The sequence below is a fragment of the Cyprinodon tularosa genome, unplaced genomic scaffold (assembly GCF_016077235.1).
Source record: "Cyprinodon tularosa strain WSP-4 unplaced genomic scaffold, ASM1607723v1 ctg247, whole genome shotgun sequence".
In the NCBI taxonomy this organism is placed as follows: Eukaryota; Metazoa; Chordata; class Actinopteri; order Cyprinodontiformes; family Cyprinodontidae; genus Cyprinodon; species Cyprinodon tularosa.
Window position 1 is genome coordinate 959,077 of NW_024038917.1, and position 14,464 is coordinate 973,540.

The window sequence follows — 14,464 nt, forward strand, 5'->3', positions numbered from 1 at the left end:
TTTTATTCACATCTCAAGTTTAAACTATCCGATTTACAAGTTTGCACTTTGTGTTTAATATGACCGGAAAAAATGAAATACATGAGTCTTTTGAAACACAGTTGAACCACTTTTATTATTCTAAAAACAGATCGAATCGAAATTAATCGATTTAGAACCGTATGAATCAAATCGAATCTATTCAGGACTTTGGCGAAAATACCCAGCCCCATTAATTGGCATCTCTAAAATACCCTTAGGTGTGTGTGTGTGTGTGCATTCTTGCATGTCTGTATATGTCTCTGTGAAAGACTGGCAACCTGTCCAGAGTGCATCCAGCCATATGCACATAGACAGTCCGAGATAAACACTGGCCCTACCGCGGCCCCCATGGTTACAATTCATTTATCCCCATCGATAATTAATTGTTGTGCTGAATACAGTTTCTTTTTACACTTTTAATGTTCTTTGTAGTACTTGTTTAACACAGAAATATAATAGAATACTTCTTTCATACATATATAAAAATAATAACATTTGGAAATATTAAAGGAAAATTAAGATTGCTGCAGGACCCCCTATGCAAGGTATCTATACAAATAGATGGTAATAAATCAAAACTATGTTTACTAATGCACTAAAGCTAAGGAAACATCCCCATGGAGAGGCAAATGAGCCCTAAAAAGTCCTACAGTACTAATGGCTAATGTTGTTGATGTTGTACTGTACATTTGCAGGGATAAAAATGAGGCACATTCCAAGAATTTACAAAGGTCTGTGAATAAATTTCAAGAGGGAAATTGCCAGATAAACCAAGTAGGCAAATTGAATGTTGGAATTAAACTCCTTTCATTAATGGTTCATGAGTTGTACTTTTTTCAAAGCTGAATACATTAGGTAATTGATCAAAAAGCTTAAGCCATTACGTATTGGTTAATTAAATCAAATGTTTAAATGAGGCAAATGTGAGGGAATTGTGGATTGGGTTAATTTTATTCAACCCATTCCAGCCATTTTAAGATATTAATAATTGAAGAAGGAACATAGAGTAGAAACATGGAGAAAGTAATGATAAAGAAGAGAGCTTGATTTTAGAATTTCAACACATCTCACTAAAGTAAAAACAAAAGCTTCTTATTAGAACACAAAATAAAATATTAATAGTGCTTTGTTTGTGAATGCTTATAGACTCGTTTTGTGTTTCTCTTTTATATCTCTCTCTTAAACCCCTGCCACCAATTACTCTCCATATGCTTTTAAAACCAGAGCAGTTGACCATGAGCATCCTGAAACTTTGGTTGTTTTGTTCATTATTCCCCTGTTTGACCTGTTACATTGTTTGTAGCAAATCAAACAAATAGAACAACATTGACTTAATTTTAGTTCCACTTGCCAAAGGAAGTAGTTTTACACTCAAAGCATGTCCAGTACCATTTTATATATCAAGGAAACTTAAGGAGACCTGGTCTTACCTTACTTTAATTGTTATGATATGACATGTTTTTGTTTCTACTTAACTATTTTTAATAAACAGAACTAATCTGCATCACAGAGTATCCATACTTTAAAATTCACAAATAAAGAATAGTAGTCTAAGCTTTTTAGACCGATTATTTATGCAATTGCAGCCTCTTTGCATTATGATTTTTAGACACTTTAATGCTCGGTTTTGTAATAATACCATGTTGTTTATTTTTTAAACAATATTGGTAGTGTCACTTAAAGCTACAGTGTGTAACTTTTAGCGACATCTAGCGGTCAGACTGCAGACTCAAGCAACATGAACATCTCTCCCCCACTGCTTCTCCCCCCCAACAGTACAGCGAGCGTTACGGGACAAAATGTCTTCCACGACGTCCGCATCACCTACCTTCTCAAGTGATGAGGTTTGTTTACATAGATAATTTTACAGATAGTATTTCATTAGTCTGTGTAGGGTATAGATTTAATGTAGACTTAAGATAATAAATATACCCGTTATTTTTTCTACATCGTTGTGACGTTTTGGCGATCTCGCAATCACTAGTTTGTTGGCTTTGCGCTGCCGTAGCGCAAAGATGTCTGCCTCCATGGCTGCGAGACCCGCTCCTATGTAATTATAAATAACGAATTCTAAGGCAACACAAATATTAAGGTTAAGAGGCTGAGCTCGTAGATGATGATAAATAACATAGTTATGTATAATATATTACATTTCTGACTGTATATCCCTGTAATTATTACACACTGTAGCTTTAAGCAAAGAAATGAAAAATAACAAAAAATTGTAAAATTAACTTGAAAATCAATTTCTTCTGCTTGTAGTTTGTTTATTAAAAGAAAAAAGTAACTTCAACTTAGTTAAACGGGTTCTTATAAGAAGAAAGAAAATCCTAACAGCAGCTTAAATGGGATTTGCAGTCCAGATGGTCGCTTTCTACATAACAAGAAAGCTGTGCATTTTAAGTAGTAGTCACTCAGTTGTGTTTCCCGCATCATCCACTGCACCTAATAACACTTTAATGACATACATTTGATTTGTTTCATGAGCTTGTGCCTGTTTCTTTTTACAGTACCTGATGCAAAAATTACGAATAAAAAAAATGCACAATCCGTGCTGGAAAGAATGTTTGAAGTATTCAACTTTAAATTATGTTAAATAGCAATGATATAGAATTGCTAAATTTATAGCCTGAATATATATGCTTTTTATTTAATCATGAATAAAGTGCTTGTGTGTAACTTGTTGATAAGCTTAGATTATCTTTTCAAAGGTGTGTATGAGGCTCCCCAGAACACTGGTTATCTTTATCTTGCAGGCTTAAAGCTATGTGTTGCTTGGGGATGTTGTTTCAGACCAATGAAGGTCAACAATAGAGACTGCTAACAACATTAGCATAGATGATCCCATGGCACATGGTATTAAGCTCACAAAATAGTAATATCTCTTAAGGAAGGGACAACACAACAACATCACAAAGGTCTCATTTTCTTTTTGTTCACAGCTGGTTTAGAGACACATTTAATGTGACTTGGTTTAGGTAGTTTATTTTAATTGTTCACTGACAGATGGGTTATCAGTCATTTATATATCAGCACTCAAAGTAGTTATGTAGTTCTTTTTCCTGGCAAGACTGTGTTGTTTTGGTGTTAAATGTCAATCAGCCGAAAATGCACTTTTTTCTGTCATTATCAGTCGATAGGTTTCAGTGACTGATTTTTTGGTGCATCCCTACTTATGATGTCCCTTTGGCTAACTAAGTCATTGGTAATTTTGAAGTGGTCAGGCAGAGTGACACCAGTTACAGATGTTTTAGAAATATGTAGACCCTTAATGATGATTAAGTCCAAAATAGGACCCTGCTTGAGCTTTTACCATTATGTTGGGTCAAACAAGTATCACATAGAGCTATTGTGTCTCTATCTTCAAGATTGTCAGTGTAAATGTGTGAATGCTTGTCAAGGTTGCTAGGAATAAGGTTAAATGATGAGCAATAGAATACCCTCTAGAGCTGTAGCGTGAAGTGAAGAAAATAGGGGCTGACCTTGTCCATCAGGTTCTTATTGAAGAGGTTTTGAGCTTGGTTTGAACCTACTAATTGGGACTTTAATGAAACTTAATTAAGAGAACAGTGCTGGGCAGAGCTGAACAAGAGAAATTGCTATTCTTGATTTGGCCAGTATTCCAATTACTAATTACTGCTACTGGTGGGTTCCCTCTTCCCTCCTATTTGGGCAAGGGCAATGTAAAGGCCTATTTTCTTCATTTAACTCATGGGACTCAAACTAATGCTGCTTTTCTTCAGTGGTTAATCTCGCTCATTCAGTCTCCATAGGTAGCTCAAAGAACTATAATGGTTTAGTTAGTAAATTTATTAGTTTTTTCTCTGTATTTTTCTTGCACATTCTACTATGTTTTCTGATTGCCAGGTTAATCTTTACAAGGTGGTTTATCTTTCAGTCGGTTATATGTTTCAGCTATAGTGATCTCTGGACAAGCAAAGGTGCAGTGTGACGATGCAGACTAGGAGGCATTTTTGTATTTCAAACATAAATAACTTAATGTTTTTTCAATGAATGGTTTTAGAGAAATGGATCTTGACGGAAGCCTGGTAGCAAGATTCCATTTTTTTTTTAACCTGGGATTAAATTCCGAAGTTAGATCCAGCATGAGGGGAGCAGACTGAGATTCGAGAGCCAAAGAGATATTCTGTAAGGAGGCTCGGAGAGCATTGGTCAGAGAAAGGACTTTCCTGAGAGATCTATCTTGTACAGGCTTTTGAAAGTGTCTTGGAGTAGAAATGGAGCCCAGTGGTACAGGTACAACCTGGTTGAGTCAGAGGACATGAGTTATGACCTGAGGAAAGCTCCAAATATTATTCTATCTTAAGCAAGGATTCTTTGGAAGTTACTATTTATCTTGACGCTACCAAGAAGGCTACGCATTGGACAAAGGCTGGTTGTCCAGATGCAAATTCAAGTCCACACAGCACAATGAGGAAATAGCACTCAAGTGTTGGAGTTGGGAGATCCTACCCAACAGCAGAGACACTTTGTGGGGAAGTTCTCACACACACACACACACCCACGCACACACACACACAGACACACACATCTGGGTCAGTAGCTGGAGTATACTCTATGGGCCTTTGTGCAAAGCACAGTTTGGCATACTGAAGGTTTTTTTTTACTTTGGCTTACTTTGTCACACTCATTTACTATTTGTATGCTGATTTATATCTGATGTACTTAAAGGTGAGATTTTATCACTCGTTAGTTTTGTTTGTATCCTCAAAAGCATTTGCATGCATTGCCCTTGAATTATAGACAATGTGTTTGCTAAGTTTCAAAGTAGAAACAACACAACACTGTGTCTACAGAATAGTAAATGGCAAAACAGGCAGGCTTAAAAAAACTGTGACTATACAAATAGATAAAATATAAAATCACCTATATTGATTTACTATTTATATTTTTAATAACCTAATTTCATTTTAGTAGACTTAAAAGTTAAAGGAAAAAATAATATCAAACCACAAATAAAATAAGTCTCAAAGGATTTTTTTTCTTTTCATTACACTTAAACTTATTTCAATTAACTTCTGAATTTAAACAACGCCACTACTGTAGATGAACCTTTGTGCAATTATATTTATGAGACCATTGTTTTTATTCTTATTTAACAAAAAGGAAACACATTTGCATTTTTTAAGTGAAACATTTTAAAGTTGTTTTACACATTAATAGAATCTAGTGCAAAGTCATGGCAAAGTATAGAATGGAAACAGAAACATGGGGATGGCCCAGGGCATAATGAATAACAGACCTTTCACCGCTTGGAGCAAAACTATCCACTTTTCATGCCTATTTTAAAAAATGGCGCTGGGAGGTTGATACACACTTTGATGTTGGATCCAGACGTCTATGTCTACATAAGGAGTCTAGTATTCTATGCATGTTATATGCAGGCCTACTAAAGCTGACATATTCACAGGTCATATGATGATGAATTAGAAATGCATTATAGACTACCACTGCCACAAATGCCTAATGTAAATGGAAGTTTTCAAAGTGTTGATCCCTTCCAGAACGCATCAGAAGATTACAATATTTTGCTTCTGTTGCAAAATATAAAATTTACCCTCATATAAAATCATATTGGTGTCGCATATTACTTTTATCTAAGACCATTCCCCTATTATAGTGCACATTCAGGTTCAATTTCTGATTGGTTGTAATATTCATTTCCCTCCATGAATGCAACTGCAATCAACCCATAGCTCTTAGATTATGTCTTCCTCTGTTGCTCTCTTTCTCTCTGCATCTGCTCAACCAGAAGCAACCATGTGTCAGTATTTGTGTGTAGGCCTCATAGAGGTGGTATTAAAGGTCCACAGGGAAACATTATCTGTTTTAGCAATCAACAATCTGATGCTAACCTTCTCTCTGCCTCCCCTCCCCTGTCTCTGCTCATCTCTCTCCGCCTCTTCCCCTCTCTCCCACACTGTCTCCCTCAATCTATCTAGCTCTGTGCGGTGGGGATGTCAGAGGTCCCTGGGGAACCATCCTCAGTCCCGGCTTTCCAGACAGCTACCCTTCATCTCTCAACTGTACCTGGACTGTTGAAGTCAGCCATGGGAAAGGCAAGCAAGCTGCAAAGATCCTCACTCGCTAATAGAAAGAGACAAACTGAGAGACAGGGCAGTGTGACATGGAAAGCTCAGGGATCCAGTTAGTTTCCTTGCCTTAGCAAATAACTTGCACTGAAAGCTTTTTGTTTCTGCAAACTCGGGGAGGGACTCCAAAGTAACTTGTATGGCTTAAATAGAATTTAGTTGCCAATTCTAATGTATTATGCAAAAGTTTTTCATGACTCTTTTTTTTTTTTTGTAGAAATATGTCCTTTGATGAATATTGGATGTGCAAGAACCATGCTTTAAATTAATATTGATCTTGTTATGTGTTTCAAACAGGAGTCCAGTTTCAGTTCAACTCCTTTCAACTGGAGGACCAACACGACTACCTCTTGGTAACTGAGAATGGGAGCTTCCTACAACCTCTGGCTCGGTTGACCGGCAATGAGTTGCCTAGCAACATCAATGCTGGTCTCTATGGCAACTTCAAAGCACAGCTACGATTCATCTCTGACTTTTCTATTTCATACGAGGGCTTCAACATAACTTTTTCAGGTACTGCTCTTTACCATATCCTGGTCTTAATATTTTAGATATCAAGTTGAAGGATATATCTACATTTACTTACTAAAAGAGTTTAATAAAATGTATTCAGATTAAATCTAAAACTCAATTAAATAAAACATTATAAAAAAAAATACTGTATCAAAAGAAATATCTATATGTTTGGGAACTGTATAGATTATGTTACTCAGATCAAACTTATGCAGAACATAGAAAACAAATAAATGTTAACTTTGATAAAATTACTACCGTAATAGACCTATACAGTATACAGTGCTATAACTACTTGTTACAATGCCAAAAATAAAAGATAAAAGTAATAAATATCATAACACATGACCTGACAAAAGATAAATAAAATAATAAATAGACAAAAAAATAAAATAAAATATGTCCTGGTGAAATGAGACAATTACTAAATAGCTATGTGAAAAGAATACATTGAATTATTTGGAGTAAAAAAAAAAAAAAAATAGAACAAATTAGCAAATTCAGTCAAAAAACAAAAATTTATTCCGAGCTTTATTTTTTCTTTAGTTTTATTGATACAGTACATGTATACATTTCTTTTTCAAAGCCAACTCTTGCAAACAGGTTCCTAAAATCAGGTCAACCGGTGATGGGGATGGAGTTTAGACAGGAATGTTTATGGCTACACTCCCTTAAAAAAAAAAAATTGTCCCTAAATTACACTTCTTCTACCTTCTAAGAAAGAGGTGACATGCTATAGGATGTTTTATAGCCTTCCACACAGCCTAAGCTGATAGAATCTAACACATGAGAGGTGTTGTAAGGGATGTTATTCAAACCTACTAAAACAATTACATTTTGAGATGTATGCTGCTAAACACAAACTCAAAAAGCCCAACTGGGAATACAAACAATATATAAATTGTTTGCTGATTGTTTAGATGCTTTTACAAAAAAAGGAAAATGTATTGTTAGATTTTTTTTCCTTATCTATGACTAAAATAACTATGCATAAATACTGAGCGAGAAGTGCTAAATGGTCAAAGAGGGTGCCTAGTAAAAGCCTTTTAAATAATAAAGGTATTAGAGCAAAACCACTGAATTTAATAAATTTCCTTCATCTTTATTAGACTTTCATGTGTTTTCCTATATATGATTTTTCAACAGAATATACTTTGGAGCCATGTGAGGACCCTGGGATGCCCAGATTTGGCCAGAGAAATGGCTACAGTTTTGGGGTTGGAGATACTTTGTCCTTTTCCTGTAACTTAGGATACCGCCTGGAGGGGGCGCCAGAGTTAATCTGTCTAGGTGGAGGGCGTAGAATGTGGAGCGCTCCTCTACCAAGATGTGTTGGTAGGCGATCATATTACTGCTGATCTTATGGTGTATTGCTGATACAGTATGTTTTTTTGTGTTTTTGGGTTTAGAGCTGCAGATAGCATAAATGCATGCAATACTTGGAAAGATAAATTGCTAACTGCCTGATCTTCAGAAGATTTGGTCATTTTAAAATTGATGCAAACTTGTTTGTACGAACTGAGCAGATATTTCAAGGAGGTCGAAAAAAGTTTAATTTGCAATTCAGCAGACAGTGTGTCCAAACCAATTTTTGTGTATTTACATTGATAGATATGCATAGAATTTTCTAATGACTGAACTGAAAATTCATGGGTCGAGGATATGCAAATGAATCGATTTACCACATGCAGAGCGATGCTTTTTCAAAACGGCAATGTTTTTCTGTGTTTTTTTCACTTTTAAAAGTCAGGTTCAAATTGACATGCAAACATTTCTGCAGTAATTGTTGCCACAGAGGAGGCATTGGTACAATTACGACCATCAAAAATAACTCGTAAAATAATTTCCAGAAAAAACATACATGATGCCTGCACATATGAATGCAGCAAGATGGTATACAATCTTTATACAGCTAAACCACAATATTTAATATCCACTTATTTCATGTACAAAAACAAGTTGGACATGCAATTTAATGCCTCCGATTTGCAATATTTGAAGATCATACACCGAGAGTGTAATTTTAGATCAAAATGCAAAAAAACATTTAAATTCCCAACTGTTGTCTGTACATTTAGCTTCAGCAAAACAAAATGTTTTGAGTGACATTCATATATTTGTCACTGATTTAATTACAGTATCACTGACATTGTTCATTTTTGAAAACTTGTACATTATTTCGAGGTTCACTCAGAATATGATCAATAAAGTCAAAAATGTTCCTAAAGTCAAAAATTTGACAATATAATCCGGTATTTTAGGATTCTTAAATTTTAAGGACTAAGCATCATAATTCATCAAATTTGAATAGACCCAAAGGCGTGTTGTTAAGAAAATCACGAGCAAATGTAATATTGGGATTCCCCATTTAGTCAAACTAGCTAGTCTGTTGTAATGGCCTAAACCTAGTATCCAAAGCCCACAGTTATAAGACTGTAAAACATGTTAACTTTAATGTAAACTTTTCTAGTTGTAGAACTGGCCAAAAAAATACTACAGGAATACAAAGTATTTTTTTTATTGATAAGGAGGTGGTGGAGAGCAAAATGCTTTATATTACTTGGAAGATGTACTTATGATACAAATATAACAGGGGAGATCCAAAAACAGGATGGCATAATTTCTGATTTTCCTTCTTAATAAAGACCATTCAAACCGTGATTAGCAGCACAACTGTTCATGGACACGCTGCAAGAAAAAAAGTTCTGCCCACTTGTATCCAGAACAAGCAGAGAGAACACCAAAATTGATCTGTAAGAAAAAAATGTGTTACCCTAAACAAGGATGGTGAAGCAAAATGGTGTCTTTCATTGGGTCAACTTTCATCTCTGTATTTATTAACTAATTCAGAGCTATGGGATCACTTTACTTTTTTATGCTATGGTTAGGATATGTATTTGGCTTTGCTAAAACAAAGCCATATTGGTTACACTCTGTCCCTTTAGGAAGGATTTTCATGTTAAATATCACATTAGCTAAAATAAAACAATTAACCAAAGAAACGTTTCAATTCAATTCAATTTATGTATATATCGCCAATTCACAGCACGTCATCTCAAGGCACTTTACAATTCAACTATATCATGCAGTCAGATTGGTTCAGAGTTTTCTAAGAAAACCCAGCTGATTGCATCGACTCAATAACTCAAAATCAATCCCTCACACCTACTGTAACATGTGTGGAGAGATATTTGAGAGGAAAACTCCCTTTTAAGCAGAAGAAACCTCCAGGCTTAGCTTGAGCAACCTGCTGCTGAGGCCAACTGGGGTTCAAGGAGACAGAAGCAGACATACAGAAAGATGCAGAGATACAAAAGGTAACTGTCAACCAGCTCCACAGGTTTCCCCATCCAGGAAACACACAGCCAGGCAGACAAGCTCTGCACCAGCTCCCTTGTCAGACGATGAAAGAGAGCACATCCAGTTAGTAACCGTCAGAAAAACAGGACTACCGGTACTCTGGAAAAAAATGCCAAGCTCCTATACCTATAAACAAAGGTGTTGATGGCAGCAGCACAGCTGATATTTATCTCTGGGATGGAGTCACAGCCAGACAGGAACAGAACAGATTAATATGCTGTGATGCAAAAAAGCAGAGAGAGCATAACATTAGAGATTGAACTAATAAATACTGCAGAATATGTGAAAAGAGATGGAATGAAGCAGAATGTTGAAGAGGGGTCCCTATGTCATCCAGCAGTCTAAGCCTATAGCAGCATAACTATAGAGTTACCTCAGGATAACCTATTCTGGATTTAATCCTGATCGTAAAAAATTACACTAGTCCAGCATTGCAGTAAGAAATGCAAGGACTAGGGTTAGATATTTTTTTATTTTTTGCAATTTCCCAGAGATTAAACCTCTTTGATATGGGTTTTATGAGACCATACTGTACATTTTTGCAAGTTGTAAATTTTTAAATTGATAAATAGAATAAAATAGTTAGGTTTTTACTCAGAGCTTACTTTGATGATAAAAATGCGTGAATAAAGTATCTTGAAAACTAAGCTTCTCTAACTTTATTCATGGTGGGGTGTTTTTTTTGCAGGCTTCTGTCCTTAAGTATCGTAATAGTATCATAACTTTTTTCCCCCTATTGCTTGAAGATTGTATAACGTAAATCCAAAGGATGAGCACTATGATCCTGACACCTCAGGGCAAATAGGAAATACACAAAATAGGATTTGATCTGGGTGCACATGTAACAATGAAGGGGATTTGACACTGCTTGCTGCCACACTCACAAGTGTTGTTCTTGCAAGGAAATGTGCAGGAAATCCAGGCCAATGGATCAGAACCTGCAGTTATTAGGGTTAATTGTTAGGTATTTCCACATTACAGTCCCATTTTCAGCTATGGATAATATTTGTAGTAGTGGTGTCTTTGTACTATAGTTGTTTCACTGTCAACAGTGTGACTAGACCAATAATGTAAAGTAAGTTTTATTGTGTTACAGTGTTCTGTAAAATGCAGCTTCCTATATGTTGGTTCTGCATGGTATATTTTGTGTTCCACTGCATTAGTGGAAGGGGAAAAAAGCACCTCCAGTTTTAGTAATTATCCTCAGGACTGGCACGTGTTTATCAGCAGCCCAAGAAGAAGTTGGTGAGAAGGTTTTGTACAGAGTACAATGCTGTTCAGTGCCTGGCATAAAACGCAGTAATTTCAATCCAGCACAGCACATTCTGTGCACAAATTGTTGCTTGATATCATTTAGTCGATCACCAAAGAATGATATGGATAAAATACAAAATGTTGTTTTTTTTTTTGACTGGCCAGTTGAATCACATCTAGACTATGAGACTTGTAGTTCTATTCACTGTATATCAGTTGATCTGTGGTTAAAACTCTTATTGTATTATCTCATAATAAGTGGGTGTATTGTGTGTTATCTTGAAAGAGGCCAATATTTAAAGATGCAAACCATTAAATTGAGCTAATAAAATGAGCTGGTTGCATGAGCTACTAGGGAGCATTAATTGACCTCTAAAATACAGTAGATCCTCAGACTGAAAGAAAAATGGGGTGCAGATAATAATAATAATAAATCCTAAAAAAAAAAATATTATCTACATATAGAGCACTTCTTATTAGTAACCTATATCAAAGTGCTACTGTTGTCTATGTCTGCTTATTGACCTCCCCATCCATCCTTCCCTGACTACATTTATCTTTAATGGTTATATGTTTACATGCACACAGACTCTCCATTGCCTAGCATTGTACCAATGCCTCCTTTGTGATCCCTTTGACAGCATGCATTTTTTGCTTGTGAAATTTTGTGTGGCCATAGTGAGTCTTAGATTTGAAAAATTTGTTTCAGTTTAATCCATATATACATTTGCATATCCTACACCCCTGAATTGTGACAGTTTTCTCATTTAATGCAGTATGATCTACGTATTGATGGAGGCAAGTCCATTAAAGTTTGAATGTCTTTAGGAGTCTCAAATCTTTTGGAGCTCAGGCCCTGTATTGTAAGTGCTGCAAGCCCAATGTGTGATTAGAGTTTAACCCTTTGATGCCTGTTGTTGCTAATAAGCAACAAACCTCTTGTATTACACTGCCAAAAATTGAAATCTAAGCAAAACAAATTTTCTTTAAAAAAAAAGCATTTTTTTCCTTTAATTGAGCAGGTAAGTGAGACACTTTGCCATTGGAACAAGACAATGTACATTTAAAATAATAAAAAAACAAGAACTGCAGTCTCTTATTTCAAGTGCATTACATCTTATTATCGAATTTTAAGCGTAAAAATGCTCATTCCATTGGCAGATGATATTATTTTCCTAGTCAAATTAAGGGTAAATACACTTATTTTAAGACATTTTTACTCATTGTAATAACATTTTGCAGTGTAGGCAAACAGACGCCATAGCGTTTTTGCATCATCCCGATGCTAGTCACAGTGTATGTTATTAAGTAGTTATAACTGCTGTTACAAAACATACTCACCTTCATTTCTATTTATTTAGTAACATTAACCATTTTTTTGGCATCTCATCGAAGGGGAAAAACATGCACAAAATGTCTTTTTAGATGTACATTAGGGCTGGGCGATATGGAAAAAAAACGATATCACGATATGGATTATTTTATATCACGATAACGATATATATCACGATATGCCACAACTGATGTTGCATTTTATGTTTTCATAGTCCGTCAGATGGACAGGGTTGAAAAAAATCTTTCATTGCCTATTTTTTACCCATCATCTTGTTTCCTTATATGAGAATCCCAACCTCAAACCAAGAACACCAGTTATGCAATTTGTGGCCATGACAGTGAACAGTATAGAATCTTGGCTAAAAAAAGTTAAGATAAAATAAAAAAGTTTATCACGATAGAAAAAATAGAGGAGAAAGGTCACGATAGACATGTTTCTCTCGTCCTCACGATATATATCGCCATATCGCCCAGCTCTAATGTACATGTATTTCAATTCAGGCTTCAAGGGGTTAACTCCTACATAAGGCTACTTTTTAGACTGTTGCAAGATCTACCCAGATTATCCCTGATATACAGTGCTGTACATGTAAGCACATGTACAGCACTGTATATCAGGGATAATCTAACAACAAGCTGCGCCTGTTCTGTTAACCTTCATGTTCTGTCATTTGTAGTAGGGAATGGTCTGTCTTCCTGAGAAACCCCAAAATACCTCTCCCATGAATCTAAAATAGCCAACCATATTCTAAATATTCCAATTCCAATTTTATTTCAGTTAATATTTCAATTTGTATAATTCTCTATGCAGCATTGGTTGAGTTGGACAGACACAAATTTGGTTTATTTCCCTTAAAATTAAATGCTGAGGGGAATGGAAGAAAAAGAACAAGAGTAATAATGAAGTAAAAAAGGAAAATGGTGGAATGAAGCAGGGGCAAATAAAGGGGGCTCTAGTGATATAAAGTGGAAATGAGAGACAAAGTGTAAGAAGGAGAAAATTAAGATGAAAAAAAGAGAGAGGGTGAAGAGCTAATTTTCTAAATGGAAACTGTAGCAGGAGATTTATTGACGATATGACAGCTGTAATAGGACTATTACACAAGTATAGACACAGAACAGGAGGGAGAGAGGAAAAAAGGGAGGGTGTAGTAAAAAGAAAAAAAAGACAGAAGCATAGATTTTTTGAATAGAGGCCAAATTTGAACAACACAGAGACTGGGTGTATTTAGATAAATTAAATTGTGAACACTGCACTGCATACGCTGAAAATGAGAGCTTGAAAGTTCAGATGTTGTGCAAGATTACTGAATTATTTGCATTCATGCAGTTTTTTTTGCATTCAAGCATAAAACACAGATCATTTAATATAAATTTTAATTTACCCCAACAGACCTGTAACTTTAAAAGGAATTGTGTTTATTGTTAATTGTAATGATATATTCTCTTTCTTTTCAGCTGAATGTGGTTCTTCAGTCATAAATAATGAAGGCATACTCTTGTCTCCAAACTATCCAATGAACTATGATAACAACCATGAGTGCATCTACAGCATCCAGGTAAAGCTGTAAATCTATATGGTTTTCTAGCAAAAAAATAAAAATAAAAAATGCTGTAAAATATGGCAACAGTGACCTGGAAATCGTTATTGGAAAATTGTAAAATCCTTATAGGGTTTTGTTGAATATAATAGCCGTTTTCAGACATGTTGAGTGCATGTTCTGTGTGCTGCTTCCCGTTAACCTCATCTGTATTCCATGTTGACTCAAGGTGCAAGCTGGAAAGGGTATCAACATCTCAGCTCGAACATTTCATCTTGCCCAGGGCGATATTCTCAAGGTAAATGCGCTCACACATACATTAAGCTA

At 35.5% G+C, this 14,464-nt stretch overlaps 1 protein-coding gene across 1 annotated transcript in view; it reads left to right on the forward strand.

Moving 5' to 3' along the window:
• Positions 1 to 14,464, forward strand: part of csmd3b (CUB and Sushi multiple domains 3b) — a 536,357-nt gene that overhangs the window by 413,152 nt on the left and 108,741 nt on the right. The window contains exons 19-23 of the mRNA XM_038288005.1: positions 5,985 to 6,101; positions 6,432 to 6,647; positions 7,794 to 7,982; positions 14,055 to 14,155; positions 14,367 to 14,435. Of these exons, the coding sequence (XP_038143933.1) occupies positions 5,985 to 6,101; positions 6,432 to 6,647; positions 7,794 to 7,982; positions 14,055 to 14,155; positions 14,367 to 14,435 (692 nt within the window). The remainder of the gene's footprint in view (positions 1 to 5,984; positions 6,102 to 6,431; positions 6,648 to 7,793; positions 7,983 to 14,054; positions 14,156 to 14,366; positions 14,436 to 14,464) is intronic.